This window comes from Schistocerca piceifrons, chromosome 7 (assembly GCF_021461385.2).
Source record: "Schistocerca piceifrons isolate TAMUIC-IGC-003096 chromosome 7, iqSchPice1.1, whole genome shotgun sequence".
NCBI classification, from domain to species: Eukaryota; Metazoa; Arthropoda; class Insecta; order Orthoptera; family Acrididae; genus Schistocerca; species Schistocerca piceifrons.
In genome coordinates, this window is record NC_060144.1 from 498,005,472 (window position 1) to 498,020,598 (window position 15,127).

Here is a 15,127-nt window from a genome sequence, read left to right on the forward strand (position 1 = left end):
GATTATAACAGATTTGTTGTGTATAGAATCATTTCCCTTAGCAGTGCAACTATTGCCTGTTTGTAACAGTTTACTGCAAGTGTATTATTCAATTTATTTTTCAAAGGCTGCATGAACCTGAACAAGATTTACGCTGGTTTGTGTGGAAGGAATGGGAAACTGATCTTCCGCAAGCTGATCAGGAAGCACCAGATGGAAAAGGTCAGTCATTCCTATGCTAATTGAATTAGATATACTTTTCATTTCTTGGTGAGGAGGTGTTCAAGGATACACAACATTTCATAAACACACACTGTTGAGCCAAAACATTGTGAGAACTGCTCAATCTGAGATTGAATGCTGCCTGAGAGTTTTGTGGGCATGTGACACGATAAGGTAAGAATGTCAGTGGAGAAAAGATGAATTGGGAATCATTCTAGAGAGCATACTGGCCACAAATGGAGAAATTCATAGATGTGAAGAACTTTGACAAAAGACAGATTGTTATTACCTGCCACTTCTTTGAGAACGAGCATCTTGGAAACAGTGAAGCTGATCATCTGTTCACATGGTGGTTGAAGAATAGTGAAACCACAAGTGAGTGACAATGTGTTGGATATCCACACATCATCAGAAAAACATGTACATGGGAGGCTCGCTCACGTTGTAAGTGGAACAGGCAGATCTAACAGCAGGGTATAGTGCTGGTGCAGGCACCAGTGTTTCGGAGCATGCCATTTAGCATATGTGATGATGTTCCCTGCTTTGTTTCTTCGTTTGTTGTCCTCGGTGTTGACATACTGGCGGAAAAAATTGGGGAGGAAGTGTAGTACCGTCTACTGTAAATCTGTAAATGGTGTAGCCAACTGGTGCACATTTGCGTTACACAGTTGTTTGCTTTCACTTTCACAAACCACCCCCCCCCCCCCTCGCTCCCCCCCCCCCCCCCGTCCCCCCCGTCCCCCCTCCCCATATACCCATTTATATGGCCAGTGCACTATTGTTTAACTTTCGATAAGCCTCATTAATAGGTTGCAGGTGAACATCCACATACTGCTACAGTAGTTTACTGTTGAACATCTATGAGTAGCGAAAACCCTAACCATAAAATTCACAGTTCTTGACGAATATAAAGGTACATATGGAACAGTCACTATCATTGTTTTAACACATGGCCTAATTGTGTAACACTTATTTCACAGTTACGTTGATGCATTGTTGTTGATCTAACGGGCACAGGTTTCTCGTCTGAAACTCGGCCATGGACTGAAAAAATTGGGCCCTTATATATCCTCATAATAATAGGTACAGAAACTTCACATTGTTCGATGTTTGATTTACAGAAATTACAATTAAATCTTAAGTTATTTAATTAACTGAATACATTGAAAAATTCGTTCCTTTTAACAGTTTCTTCTACTAAAAGGCTTAAGCTGAATTATTTGCTTAAATGATGAAATAAAGATATATCGTTACGCAAACACTACTTTTGACAAAACTGTTAATTAATTTGGAATTAATGAAGGGCTGGTTTTGCTAACATGTTTTCAAACAGAGTCAAATAAATACTTAAAGATTTCTAGCATTTTGTCTTCCAAATGATTACAGTTATGAGGGTAATCCCAAAAGTAAGGTCTCCTATTTTTGTATAAGTACATAGACATGTTTACTTCTACAATGGTTTACATCGGTTTACAGCTTGAACATTTAGCTATTTTTCGACATATCACCATTTCTGTTGATGCATTTTTGTAGACACTGTGGCGGTTTTTGTATGCCTATGTCATACCAGCTTGCTGCCATGCTGTTCAGAAAGTTATGAACCTCTTCTTTCACTTCGTTGTCGGAGCTGAATTGCTGGGACCACAATTAACACTGACAGGTACTGTGAGACTCTGAAAAAACTCAAAAGGGCAATTCAGAACGAGAGAAGAGGAATGTTGAGTAAGGGCGTACACATTCTCCATGACAATGCTCGCCCACACATTGCTCAGCAAACTGATGCTCTCCTGCAACAGTTTCAGTGGAACATAATCACCCACCCACCCTATAGTCCTGACTTGGCGGCCAGTGACTATTGCCTGTTCCCTAGGTTAAAACAACAGCAATTCAGCTCCAACTACAAGGTGAAAGAAGAGGTTCATAACTTCCTGAACAGCATGGTGGCGAGCTGGTATGACATGAGCATACAAAAACTGCCACAGCGTTTACAAAAATGCACTGACAGAAATGGTGATTATGTCGAAAAGTAGCTAAATGTTCAAGCTGTAAACTGATGTAAACCATTGTAGAAATAAACAGGTCTATGTACTTATAAAAAATAGGATACCTTACTTTTGGGATTACCCTTGTATTACAGAATTTATATTTGTAAGTCAACAATAGAATTTAAGTTACGAAACAATTACTTATTTCATCCTATAACAAAAGATACTAACTAGGCATGATTGAAATAATTTAGAAAATCAATTACATACATAAAACTAAGCACGGAATTAGATCTGGTGCTATATTCTTTAAAACTGAGGACCAACCTTTCTCTTTTATGGAGATGCAGATTATACTTACGTATGTTAATGGTAATTAATTCAAAAATGAAAAAATGGATTTAAGGAGGCAGATGGCAAAACAAGAAGGGAAGTAAAAATATACCAGCTTGCTTTCTCTCTCTCTCTCTCTCTCTCTCTCTCTCTCTCACACACACACACACACACACAAAACTGAACATGGGGCTTCATAACATAGGATCCTTATGTGATCTCTGTGTGACCCAACAGTATTGTCAATTACAATTTCAGGGTGCAAGGGGTGATTGAGATTGGCCCTTCGATCAGTAGAAACATTTCACATGGTCAGGTAAGTCGATTATCTTGTTATGGAAGGCCTATGCTTGTTTCCAGACATGTGGTCATGCAGGTAAATGACTACTCGAAATATGCACCACATCATGGATGAAGGTTGATTGAGGCAGTATTGTGCTATGGGGACATTTGCCTGGGCATTCATGGGACTTGTAGTAGTAATCAAAGACACCATGATGGCTGTGAACTTCTTGAAGATTATGGAAGTCATGTACATATCTTCTTGAGTGACGATCTTCCTGATGGTGATAGCTTCTTCCTACGGGATAACTGTCCGTAACACAAGGACAAAATTGTGCTGTAGTCTATTGAGGAATATGATAGTAAACTCATGTTCATATTCGACCACCAAATCATCCTGATCTGAACCTGATGGAGTGCATCTAGGATGCTATCAAGTGACAGTTCTGCATCCACGAACTGCTGGCCTTTAATTTAATGGAACTGCGAAAACTATGAATTGACAATTTGTGCTTTGTACATCCAAAAACCTAGCGAAGATTTTTGGAATCCATGCTACACACACACACACACACACACACACACACACACACACACACATACACACACACACAATCACTGTATATGCAATTCCAAAGGTGGACCAACAAACTATTAAACAGGTGGGCATATTGTTTTGGCTCATCAGTCTTTTTACAAAAAGAAAGAGAGAGAGAGTGAGAAAGAGATGCTAATGTTTCTTCCACAGATGCTAAGAGAAACATATTTTCATTTAAGTGGTGAAATGTGTAATAGACATGTAAATGTATATGCCAAAGTTCATTAAATAATTCTTTGAGTATTGTAGCCACACATCATCAAACACAAAGCATTTGTCTGACAAACTGAAATGACTTTTTCTTGGTGCAGTCTATATGCATGAATGTCCCAGATGTGTTTCACTTTATACATTAAGACATTTTCAGTGGATTTAATGCAGTAATACAGTTTTGTTTGTATATACACCTTATACATTAGAAAACTGCTAAGTCATAATTTTTACGTTAACAAATTATTACATACAATTATTTATTTTCTGGCCGAAAAGATACCTTTACTCCTTGAGTAATACTTTCTTTGGGGGGTGGGGGGGGGGGGGGGGGGTGAGGAGAGATGGTAAACAGTTGTAAAATAAGGTAAACACTTTATTAAAAATTTACTGCATTCTTCATTCATGTCAGGAGCACTGGGTACACCACTCCTGTCTTTGAGGAGTTTCATAAAACAATGTCAGCTTAGTGAGACAACTCTGATTCATTAAGTTAAATAAGTAGTTTATTAATTTTACTCCTCATATGTAAAGCCACATTTGAATGTAGCCACCCATGTGTTAACTGTTAAAAATGGAATAGCATGTTACTTAAAACTTTCACTAACTTTGGGTGAATAACTATTGGTTATAAGTTACAAACTACATAAAACAAAGTGTGGTACTCTTGTTTATAAACCTGCATTAAAAATCTATTCTGCAATTATTGGGCAACATGTATCAACATAACAAAACCAAAATTGTGTTAGTATCAACTCCCATTTCTTTGCTAGGCAGAAAATTTTTCCCTGTCTCACAGTTCTTATGTACAGATATTAAATGTAATTTTACATGCATGGGCAATGTCAAAGTTGTAGTACATGCACTGATCAGCCAAAACATTATGACCACCGTTCACTGCGACATTGGATGCCACCTGGTGGCGCTGTGGGCATGTGGTGCAGTAACGGAAGTATGTAAGCAGAGCAGACACGGATGGGGGATCACCCTAGCAAAGATATGGGCTGCAAATGGGGAATCCATTGAGATATAGTTACTTTGGGAAAGAGGAAATCATTATTATGCAGAGCATGTCAACGAGTATCTCAAAAATGGCAAAGCTGGTCCAATATTCACGTGCTACTGTCGTGAGCATTTATGGAAAGAGGTAGAAGGACAGTGAAACTACCACTAGGTGCTAAATGGTTTTATGTACTCGACTCTTCACAGAACGTGAGATTTAGAGGGTTGTCTGCTCTATAAAGTAGAGTAGATGGTTATCTGTGGCATCTCTGTCAGAAGAGCACAATGCTGGTATACACAGAAATGTTCTGGAGTGCACCGTTCATCGTTCGTTCTTGAATGTGGAGCTCCGTAGCTGAGCACCCCTGCGTGTCGTATGGTGAACCAACGACATCATCAATTAAGATTGCAGTGGACATGGGACCATAAAGATTCAACCATCGATCATTGGAAACATGTCGACTCTTCGGGTGAATCACATGTTTGCTACGCTAGGTTGTCGGTCATCTCCACAAATGCTGTTATCAAGGTGAACAGTAGCTCGAAATGTGCAGCGTGCTGCAGACAGAGGCTGGTGGGAGTAGTGTTATGCTGTGGGAGACATTCTCCTGGGCTTGCATGGGACCTGTGTGCACTGGCATGGGATATGTGGTAGTAATCAAAGACACCCTTCATGCTTGATGCCATCCCCAACGGTGATGTCATCTTTATGATTGCCCATGTCTCAGAGCCAGAACCTTGCTACAGTGGTTTGAGCCAGAACCATGCTACAGTGGTTTTAGGAGCATTATAGTGAACTCATGTTGATGACTCAGTGACCAAATTCACCTGATGTAAATCCTGTGAAACCCATCTGGGTCACTATTGGGTGCCATCACCATCACATATGTGGGTACGGGAATTACACGACCTGTGTGTAGACATATAATGCCACATACCTCCACAAACCTACCAAGAAACTGTTGGATCCCTGATATGCAGAGTCAGTGATATATATTGTTCCAAAGAAGGACAAACAAGCTATTAAGCAGGTGGTCATAATGTTTTGACTTATCAGTGTATGTAGTGTTCATTGCACACTGGAAATATTTGTGCAGTATGTCACAATATTTCAGTTTGTAGTATGATATATCAAACTAAAGGACAGTAGTTGTTTGTATTATATTCATCACTATGTTTACAGCTAAGACAGCATTAATTCTTAAATTGCTGGTTGTGCCAATTCCAAGATTTAGGTACATTGATGGAGGAAAATTCAAAAGTAACTGTACATACTCCCTGCATGTAATGTATGGATCAAAATGAGGTAAAATGTTAAATAAGTGTTTGTCTGAAACTGCTTTATTTTTGAGTTATGATGCATAGTGTCATATGTTACATCATGGGCTGTACAGGCTTTTGGCATGTTGTGTTCGCCTGCATACCGACTGATGTTACTTTGTCAACAGTGGGAGGCAATAGAGTATCTCAAAGTTGACTATCCTGAGAAGCGGACAGGGTTGTATAGGACCAGTTGCTTGGCTCGCCAGGTCTCTGTATATCAGTCCCTGAACCTCTACCTTTGGACCCTTCTCAAGGAGCTTGTGTATGATGTTTCTAGCACAACTACAGTAGCAAATTTAAAATAGCTTTTCAGGTGTGCAAAACAGAGCCTGTAACATTCCGAAGTCGAGCCCGTCACTGTCTTAGCCTACAAGGCATCATTTTGAACATGTCTTAAGGTAAACGTATAGTATGCAGTTGAGTTGAATTTTGAGTGCCTTTTTGTTGTTGCTTTCTGAAAGAATTATTTTTGTGTTGTTTCTGTTGCACATGTGATCCCTACTATGTCGCATAACTCTGAAATAAAGCAATTTCAGACAAAACTTTATTTGACATTTTATTCTTATTTTGATGCATGCATTACACCCATGAAGTGTGTACAGTTACTTTTGAATCATCCTGTAGTTAAGTTGCCTGTTCTACTCATTTTTTCACCCAACCAATATTTTCAGTTAGTTTGTAGCTGTCAATATGGATGTTCTGCTAAGAAGTCCAAATACATTATGTACCTGGTATTGGGGTTATGAACAAGGGTAATCTGACTAATTATTTCTGTACCTTCCTTCACCAATGTAACTTTTCGAAATATACATGGTGATCCATTGATCGTGACCAGGCCAAATATCTCACAAAATAAGCGTCAAACGGAGAAACTACAAAGAACGAAACTTGTCTAGCTTGAAGGGGGAAACCAGATGGTGCTATGGTTGGCCCGCTAGATGGCGCTGCCATAGGACAAACGGATATCAACTGCGTTTTTTTAAATAGAAACCCTCATTTTTTATTGCATATTCATGTAGTACGTAAAGAAATATGAATGTTTTAGTTGTACCACTTTTTTCGCTTTGTGATAGATGGCGGTGTAATAGTCACAAACATATGGCTCACAATTTTAGACGAACAGTTGGTAACAGGTAGGTTTTTTAAACTAAAATACAGATTGTAGGTATGTTTGAACATTTTATTTTGGTTGTACCAATGTGATACATGTACTTTTGTGAACTTATCATTTCTGAGAATGCATGATGTTACAGCGTGATTAGCTGTAAATACCACTTTAACACAATAAATGCTCAAAATGATGCCCATCAACCTCAATGCATTTGGCAATACGTGTAATGACATTCCTCTCAACAGCGAGTAGTTCGCCTTCCGTAATGTTCGCACATGCATTGACAATGCGCTGACGCATGTTATCAGGCGTTGTCGGTGGATCACGATAGCAAATATTCTTCAACTTTCCCCACTGAAAGAAATCCAGGGACATCAGGTCCGGTGAACGTGTGGGCCATGGTATGGTGCTTTGACGACCAATCCACTTGTCATGAAATATGCTATTCAATACTGCTTCAACCGCACGCGATCTATGTGCCTGACATCCATTCTGTCATGCAGTGAAACATCTTGTAGTAACATCTGTAGAACATTACGTAGGAAATCAGCATACATTGCACCATTTAGATTGCCTTCGATAAAATGGGGGCCAATTATCCTTCCTCCCATAATGCCGCTCCATACATTAACCTGCCAAGGTCGCTGATGTTCCACTTGTCGCAGCCATCGTGGATTTTCCGTTGCCCAATAGTACATATTATGCCGGTTTATGTTACCGCTGTTGGTGAATGACGCTTCGTTGCTAAATAGAACGCATGCAAAAAATCTCTCATTGTCCCGTAATTTCTCTTGTGCCCAGTGGCAGAACTGTACATGACATTCAAAGTCATCGCCATGCAATTCCTGGTGCATAGAAATATGGTACAGGTGCAATCATTGTTGATGTGGCATTCTCAACACCGATGTTTTTGAGATTCCCGATTCTCGCGCAATTTGTCTGCTACTGATGTGCAGATTAGCCGCGACAGCAGCTAAAACACCTACTTTGGCATCATCATTTGTTGCAGGTCGTGGTTCACATTTCACATGTGGCTGAACACTTCCTGTTTCCTTAAATAACGTAACTGTCCGGCGAATAGTCCGGACACTTGGATGATGTCATCCAGGATACCGAGCAGCATACATAGCACATGCCCGTTGGGCATTTTTATCACAATAGCCATACATCAACACGATATATACCTTTTCTGCAATTGGTAAACGGTCCATTTTAACATGGGTAATGTATCATGAAGCAAATACCGTCCGCACTGGCAGAATGTTACATGGTACCACATACTTGTACGTTTGTGACTATTACAGCACCATCTATCTAAAGTGAAAAAAGTGGTCCAACTAAAACATTCATATTTAGTTACGTACTACATGAATATGTAATAAAAAATGGGGGTTCCTATTTTAAAAAACACAATTCATATCCGTTTGACCTATGGCAGCATCATCTAGTGGGCCAACCATAGCACCATCTGGTTTCCCCCTTCAAGCTAGACGAGTTTCGTTCTTTGTAGTTTTTTCGTTTGATGCTTATTTCGTGAGATTTTTGGCCTGGTCACTATCAATGGACCACCCTGAATGTATATATATAGATTTTCCTATAATACTTGTGGCCAACTTTTGTAATATAAGAACCCTTTTTGTATTAATTTGCTTATTGCCACTCACAATTCTGTTTCACAGGGCAGAAAAAGATACAGCTGCCAAAATTTACATCTCTTAATTTGTACGTAATGAGTGCGAAATTCTTGACATAGGCTGAATGTTATTTTATTACATATATGACCAGCTTACCTTTTCCATGACAGCTTGTCATACCTTACATACCACACAGGTTGTTCCATTGAATTCACACTTCACATCATTTTGTTTATGTGGTGCGCTTGCTTTATAGTGAAAGACATGTGTTTTTTCTACCGTAACAGTTAAATTCTCTTTCTCAAAATGATAAGGAAAGTGCTAGCAGACTGTAAATACCACTCACCAAATAGTGGAAGCATTGAGACCTCAACAGGCACATAAAAGGAATGAAAACTTCACTAGCTTCAAATGAATCCTTAAATGAGCTACAATAAGCGTGTGAGCTGGACCCCCCCCCCCCCCCCACACACACACACACACACACACAAGTTGAGTAAAGGATTTGTCTGAAAGCTAGCAAGTTTTCATTCCTTTTTATCTGCTGGTTGACGACTCATCACCTCCACTATCGGTGAATGTTCTCCTATTTGGTTTCTCAAAATAATTTTATTTTAAACAGGTTTGTACCTTTCGAGTTAGATTCACTGTTTTATCTATCTGAAAGCTGGCAGATATAGTATCGACATACTAAGTAGTGTGAGAGTTACTGCTTAGAGCAGTGGTTCTCAACCTTTCCTTGTCTCAGCACTCCGTTGATGTCATGGAGTGGTGGCCGGTGCTGAGCCCCCCTCCTGGGCTACCTCCCTCTTCCTGCACCCCTCCCTCCCCTCTTTCTCATGTCCGCCATCACCTCAAGTCATCTTAATTGAAACACAGTGAATAGTCACAGGAAATGTACTTTTATCTGTACATTTGTGTATCTTTAAAGTGTTTTTTGAATTGAAGTAGAAATGAAATACAATTGTAAATAATGAAATTTTCATACTGCAGTGGAGTGTGCATGATATGAAATGTCCTGGCAGATTTAAACTGTGTGCCAGACGGAGTCTCAAACTCAGGACCTTTGGCTTTCGCAGGCAAGGTACGTGATGAGGTACTGGCTGAAGTAAAATTGTGAGGATGGGTTGTAAGTCATGATTGGGTTGCTCTGTCGATAGAGTACTTGCCTGCAACAGGAAAAGGGCCAAAGCTCGAGTCACACTCCGGCACACAATTTTAATCTCCCAGGAAGTTTTAACTGCACTTAGCTGCAATCAGTATACTTTTAAAGCATTACTGTATTCCATGAATTAGTTCACCTCGTATACAAACCTTTGTGGTAATGGGTACACGTTACTTCGTAGAAGACACGATGAGGTGTCTCCGTCTCCATTGGTGATGCCTCCAACAGTGGCTACTGCTACCCATCCCGGTCACAAAGAGACCATGCAGTCTACATGTTGCCCCCAGACAGTGTTTCACTCTGTGTATTTTCTCACTGTGTAATAGTCACACATTCCTATATACTAAGCACAGAGAGACATTCAGTTTCTCATTCAAGGTTTTAGGTTTAGGAATAACAGATATTAAGTGGACGTCCATGATATTGACCAACCGTGGATGCAGTTGCATAAGTTGTACATGCATATATATTTGTTGAAGAAATATTCCTTTCTTCGAAGAAATCTTTCAGTTTATAGTACGTAGCAGAACTTTACATGTCATTAGTAAAATTTTTAGCAAGAATTAGTTCTTTCATCACCTCAACATGTTGAGTAATGTAAGAGGATGTGCTGAAAAGTAATTTCTTCGAATTTTTTATTCTGTTCTCTGTATTGGTTGAGGTATTACATGTCATGCATGTTACTTGGTTGACTTTCTTGCTTTGCTGATGCAAGTTGCAACCATCTGCCTGTAGAGGGCTCTAAATTGTAGCTTGTAAAATGATGGTGTGTAATGTAACTATGACTGTGCCTGAGAAACAGTGTGCTGTAATCAAGTTTCACGAATCTGAAGAGTTCATCCACACATGGAGCATCCTCTCCCACAGCATGGAAAAGCCAAACCACTCAAAAGCGCTGATGCAAATGCAGAAGTTTGATGCCTTGGGTTCATCATAATGTTGAGGTGGTTAAATTTAACTTGACTGGACTTGTCAAATACCTGCTTTCCTTCTCCTGATCACTGCAATGGAAACACTTGTCTGCTACCAGTGCCTCCAACCAAAGATCACCTAGTCCCAACATTTAACCCTGCCTCCCCCAGTTCATACCCTCATCCAATAATGATCCTCTTTCTGCCCCTCCCCCCAGCCATGGCCCCCACCATCCCACCTAACCACATCTTGGTCACTTCCAGGAATTCCTTACCTCCAGCTTGGCCTCACCATCCTTCTCACATTCCTCAGAATACCCAAACATAGTATCAAACCAGATCCTGAACTAATCCTTCTACCTGCAAACAAAGGTTCCACCAGTGTCATTTTTAATCACAGTGATTACCTGGGGGAAGGCCTCCATGAATTGTCTGACTTCTTCATGTATAAACTCTGCCAGAATTATCCTGTCCCAGGACTCTAACGCAACCTCTAAATCCCTGCTTAAAGCCTCAGGCCCTTCCTAGAACCTCTCCCTTGAATACACTTCTGTCCTCATCCACCAGCCGGAGTGGCCGAGCGGTTCTAGGCGCTACAGTCTGGAGCCGCGCGACCGCTACGGTCGCAGGTTCGAATCCTGCCTCGGGCATGGATGTGTGTGATGTTCTTAGGATGGTTAGGTTTAAGTGGTTCTAAGTTCTAGGGGACTGATGACATCAGAAGTTAGTCCCATAGCGCTCAGAGCCATTTGAACCATTTTTTGTCCTCATCCCCATGACACGCCACACACCCACATGCTTCCCAAAACCTACAAACCAAACAATCCTGGATGCCCCATTGTAGCTGGTTATTGTGCTCCCAATGAAAGAATTTCGGACCTCATTGACCAACACTTCCAACCTATTACCCAAACTCTAGCCTCCCACATCAAAACCACTAACCACAGCCTTCATCGACCCTCCATGATCCCCAACTCTTTACCCCCTGCTCCTTACTGGTCACTCTTGACGAAACTTCCCTGTGTGCTAATGTCCCTCATGCCCATGGTCTTGATGGTGTTGAACAATACGTCTCCCAACGTCCTTCAGACTCCAGAACCTACCTCATTCCTCAAACATCTTACTAACCATGCCCTAAGCAACAAATACTTCTCCTATGAAGGGAAGTTATACAAACAAAACCATGGCACATCTATGGCCACCTACATGGCATCCACATACGCCAGCATATTTACGAAATGCCTAGAGGAAACCTTCCTAGCCTTCCAAACCCCAAGTCCATTGTCTAATTCAGTTTCACTGATGATATCCTTATGATCTGGAATCAGTGCCAGAACACCCTGCCCTCATTCCTTTAAAACCTTCTCTCCCATCCACCTGGTTCTCCTCAACCCAATGTGCCACCTTACTGGATGTTGACCTCTTCTTCTCTTATGGCACGATCCACACGTTTATCCACATTAAACCCACCAACCACCAACAGTACCTGCATTTTAATTGCTGCCAATTCCTCTGCACCAAAAAATCTCTCCCATGGAACCTAACCATCTGGGGATAACGCATTTGTAGTGATGGGACCTCCTCTGCCCATTATGCTAAAGGTCTCACAAAGGCCTTCACACATGGGCACTATCCCCTAAAACTAGTCCACAAACACATTTCCCATGTCATATCCTCACCCATCCCCAACCATCCCACCATTCCCAAGAACCAATTACAAAGGAGTGCCTCCTTTATGAACCAGTACCATCCCGTACTGGAACAACTGAACCATGTCCTTTATCAGGACTTTGATTATCTATAATAGGGACATCTTACCCAAGATCCTTCCCTCCCGTCCTAAAGTGATGTTCCATCACCCAACCTCTGCAACATGCAAGTCCATCCCTATGTCACTCCCAATCTCAATCCCTTGCCCCAGGGATCATATATCTGGGTCAATCCGTACCAAGTGGTCCAAGTAAAAAATAATTGGTTGCTTGACCATCCCAGAAAAATTTTATATTTGCTGGGTGAATTCCCCAGTGTTTAGTAGTCACAAAAATTTTGTTTTTTTTTAAAAAAATTATTGTTTATTATTTTGAAATGGTGGCAATATTTGTTCCAGACAATATGCGTTTTATCATATTTGCATCTACATTTTTTACAATTATTCAGTAGTGAATTGTCCTAAGCCTTTCAGATAAAATGCATTTAGTTCAACGCACTCTGGGCTACAAATTAACATCATTATCAGCTGAACGTATTCTTTAATGTATTTTCAGTAGTTCAAAGTTATCAGCCACGAATTTAAAAAAAAAAAAAAAACAATTTTTGAACTGTAGTTTTCCAAAGAAAGGTTAATTTCTCAGCTTTAATATTTTTTCTGCTATTACACTGTATAGTGTAGTTACTTTTTATTTTACACTTAAAAAATACACTATTTTTAAAAATGGATTTTTAAAAAAAAATTCCATTTTGTGGCCTGCAATATCTTTGTTGGGGGACCAGATAATCTGAAAATTTCACAGGTGATAGACCTTTTTGATATCAAACTACAGTATAAATTTCAACTTTGAGATTCAATTGGAAGTTATCAAAAAAAAATTACAAGCACGAGTCAAAAATACATTTTCTAACATCTGTGATAGGCTTATGGAATAAAATATATCAGTTACAGTATATAATTTAATCATATCTCTGATTACTTACTGTTTTTATTGAAAATAAGCCTACTAATTACATTATATTGTTGTCTTGTTATTTGTTTTTAGTACACCGCTCATTGAACATTTGAGAAGTTTGTTCACTCAGTTTGGGTGTTAGATTATAAGTTCGCCCAGTCACAGTTGTAAATTCCATGAGAGACAGCTTCCTTAGTACATTTTTAAGTGGCATCAAAACTTGTTCCTTCTCAATTTTTTACAAGATGTCCTTGGTCCTGGAGGGAGATAAAATACATGTACATCCTGGTTTTGGCAGTTAATATTATCAACTTCGCCAATCCACCACTGTTCATCATAAACACAAGCCACTATGTCTTTGTTTTGAAGAACCAGTTGAACAAGTTTTCCACACAGATGAAGTTCACTATCAGGCGAAGTTGAGGTGATCTTACAGTTCAGTAAGTTGTGTTAATGGGGTACAAAACAATGAAAAAATCGAGTGCCTTTAATCTTCTGACAAGTGTTGTACCTTCCCTTCAAGACACTCTCATAGACTTCTTGTATTTCCTCACATTGTACAAAAACATAGGTAATTCCTTTGATATGTTTTTTACATAATTCAAACATTTCTTGAGGTGTTGTGATATGATTGTCATTGGCCCGCTGCAGACTTGCTTTTGTGACAGCTCGCTTTGTTGTACCCCCGACACCATCACAAGCATTATTCCCAGGGCATGAAGTGAAAAAGTGCCATTCTACATTAAAAACCCAAACTCTTCTTTACAAAAGGAGATGTTAATAATTTTTTTTTTTTTTTTTTTTTTTTTTTTTGTTTTTAAATTGACTTGCTGCCCCATCCGAAAAGTAAATCAGTTTTTTTATGGAAGGGTGGTGCTGTTTAATGTAGTTTGTTAATTTAATTGAAAAATGTGCACTGCTGTAGTGTTGTGTTCAAGGTAGTCACTTATGACACAAAAGCTGTGGCTCATTAGTTTATCTTAATCTTTATAATAGAATACAAATGTATGAACTGGGCCTATTTGTTTACCCAGTGGTGCCCTTCTACTTCATCTTGAACAACAAAGGAATAATTTTCCAAAAAGTCAGCAAGAATAAGCATTCATCAGCTGCCAAGGTTTGCTTTTTGCCTTTCAAAAATTTACTTTGAGCTTTTGCAATAAAATGAAGCATTTTCAGATTTTCGAGGTTAGCCACCGACACTTCAAAAAAACTCTTCTCATGATTTTATGACTGTCACCATTTCAGTTCTGTCCCGTGTCACCCATTGTTTGTATTTTATATTGTCAGGCATCAAATCGTCTTCTTTGGATTCTTCAAACATGTCAAGTAAGGCTTGTTTGCCTAGACAATCTTCACATTTTCCCTTGATCATATAATTGTAACTGTCAATATTGCATACCATAACTTCCAAAAGGTCTTTATAGTCAGCTCTAAGATAGGCCCCATCTGTCACCAACTTTACGTTCTGATGAAACAAACAAACAAACACAAACATTATGGCTGCCAGATGCCCTTGCAACAATACACCATCTTGGTCTCACCTCGCAAAACTTTGATCTTCCAATTTTAATGTCAGGATTTGCTTCTTTAAATTCAGTGCATAGTTCCTTTAAATTTCACAATATTAACCTTTTTTGTCTTTGACTCTTAGAACCGTTTTCTTTCACAGAAACACAGTCTTTTTTGCCAGACATCAAACGGCTGTT

General features: G+C 39.6%; 1 protein-coding gene across 1 annotated transcript in view; it reads left to right on the forward strand.

Moving 5' to 3' along the window:
• The window catches only part of LOC124709047 (conserved oligomeric Golgi complex subunit 1), a 169,493-nt gene that overhangs the window by 43,517 nt on the left and 110,849 nt on the right, over positions 1-15,127 (forward strand). Inside the window, exon 8 of the mRNA XM_047240693.1 lies at positions 107-201. Within this exon, the coding sequence (XP_047096649.1) occupies positions 107-201 (95 nt within the window). The remainder of the gene's footprint in view (positions 1-106; positions 202-15,127) is intronic.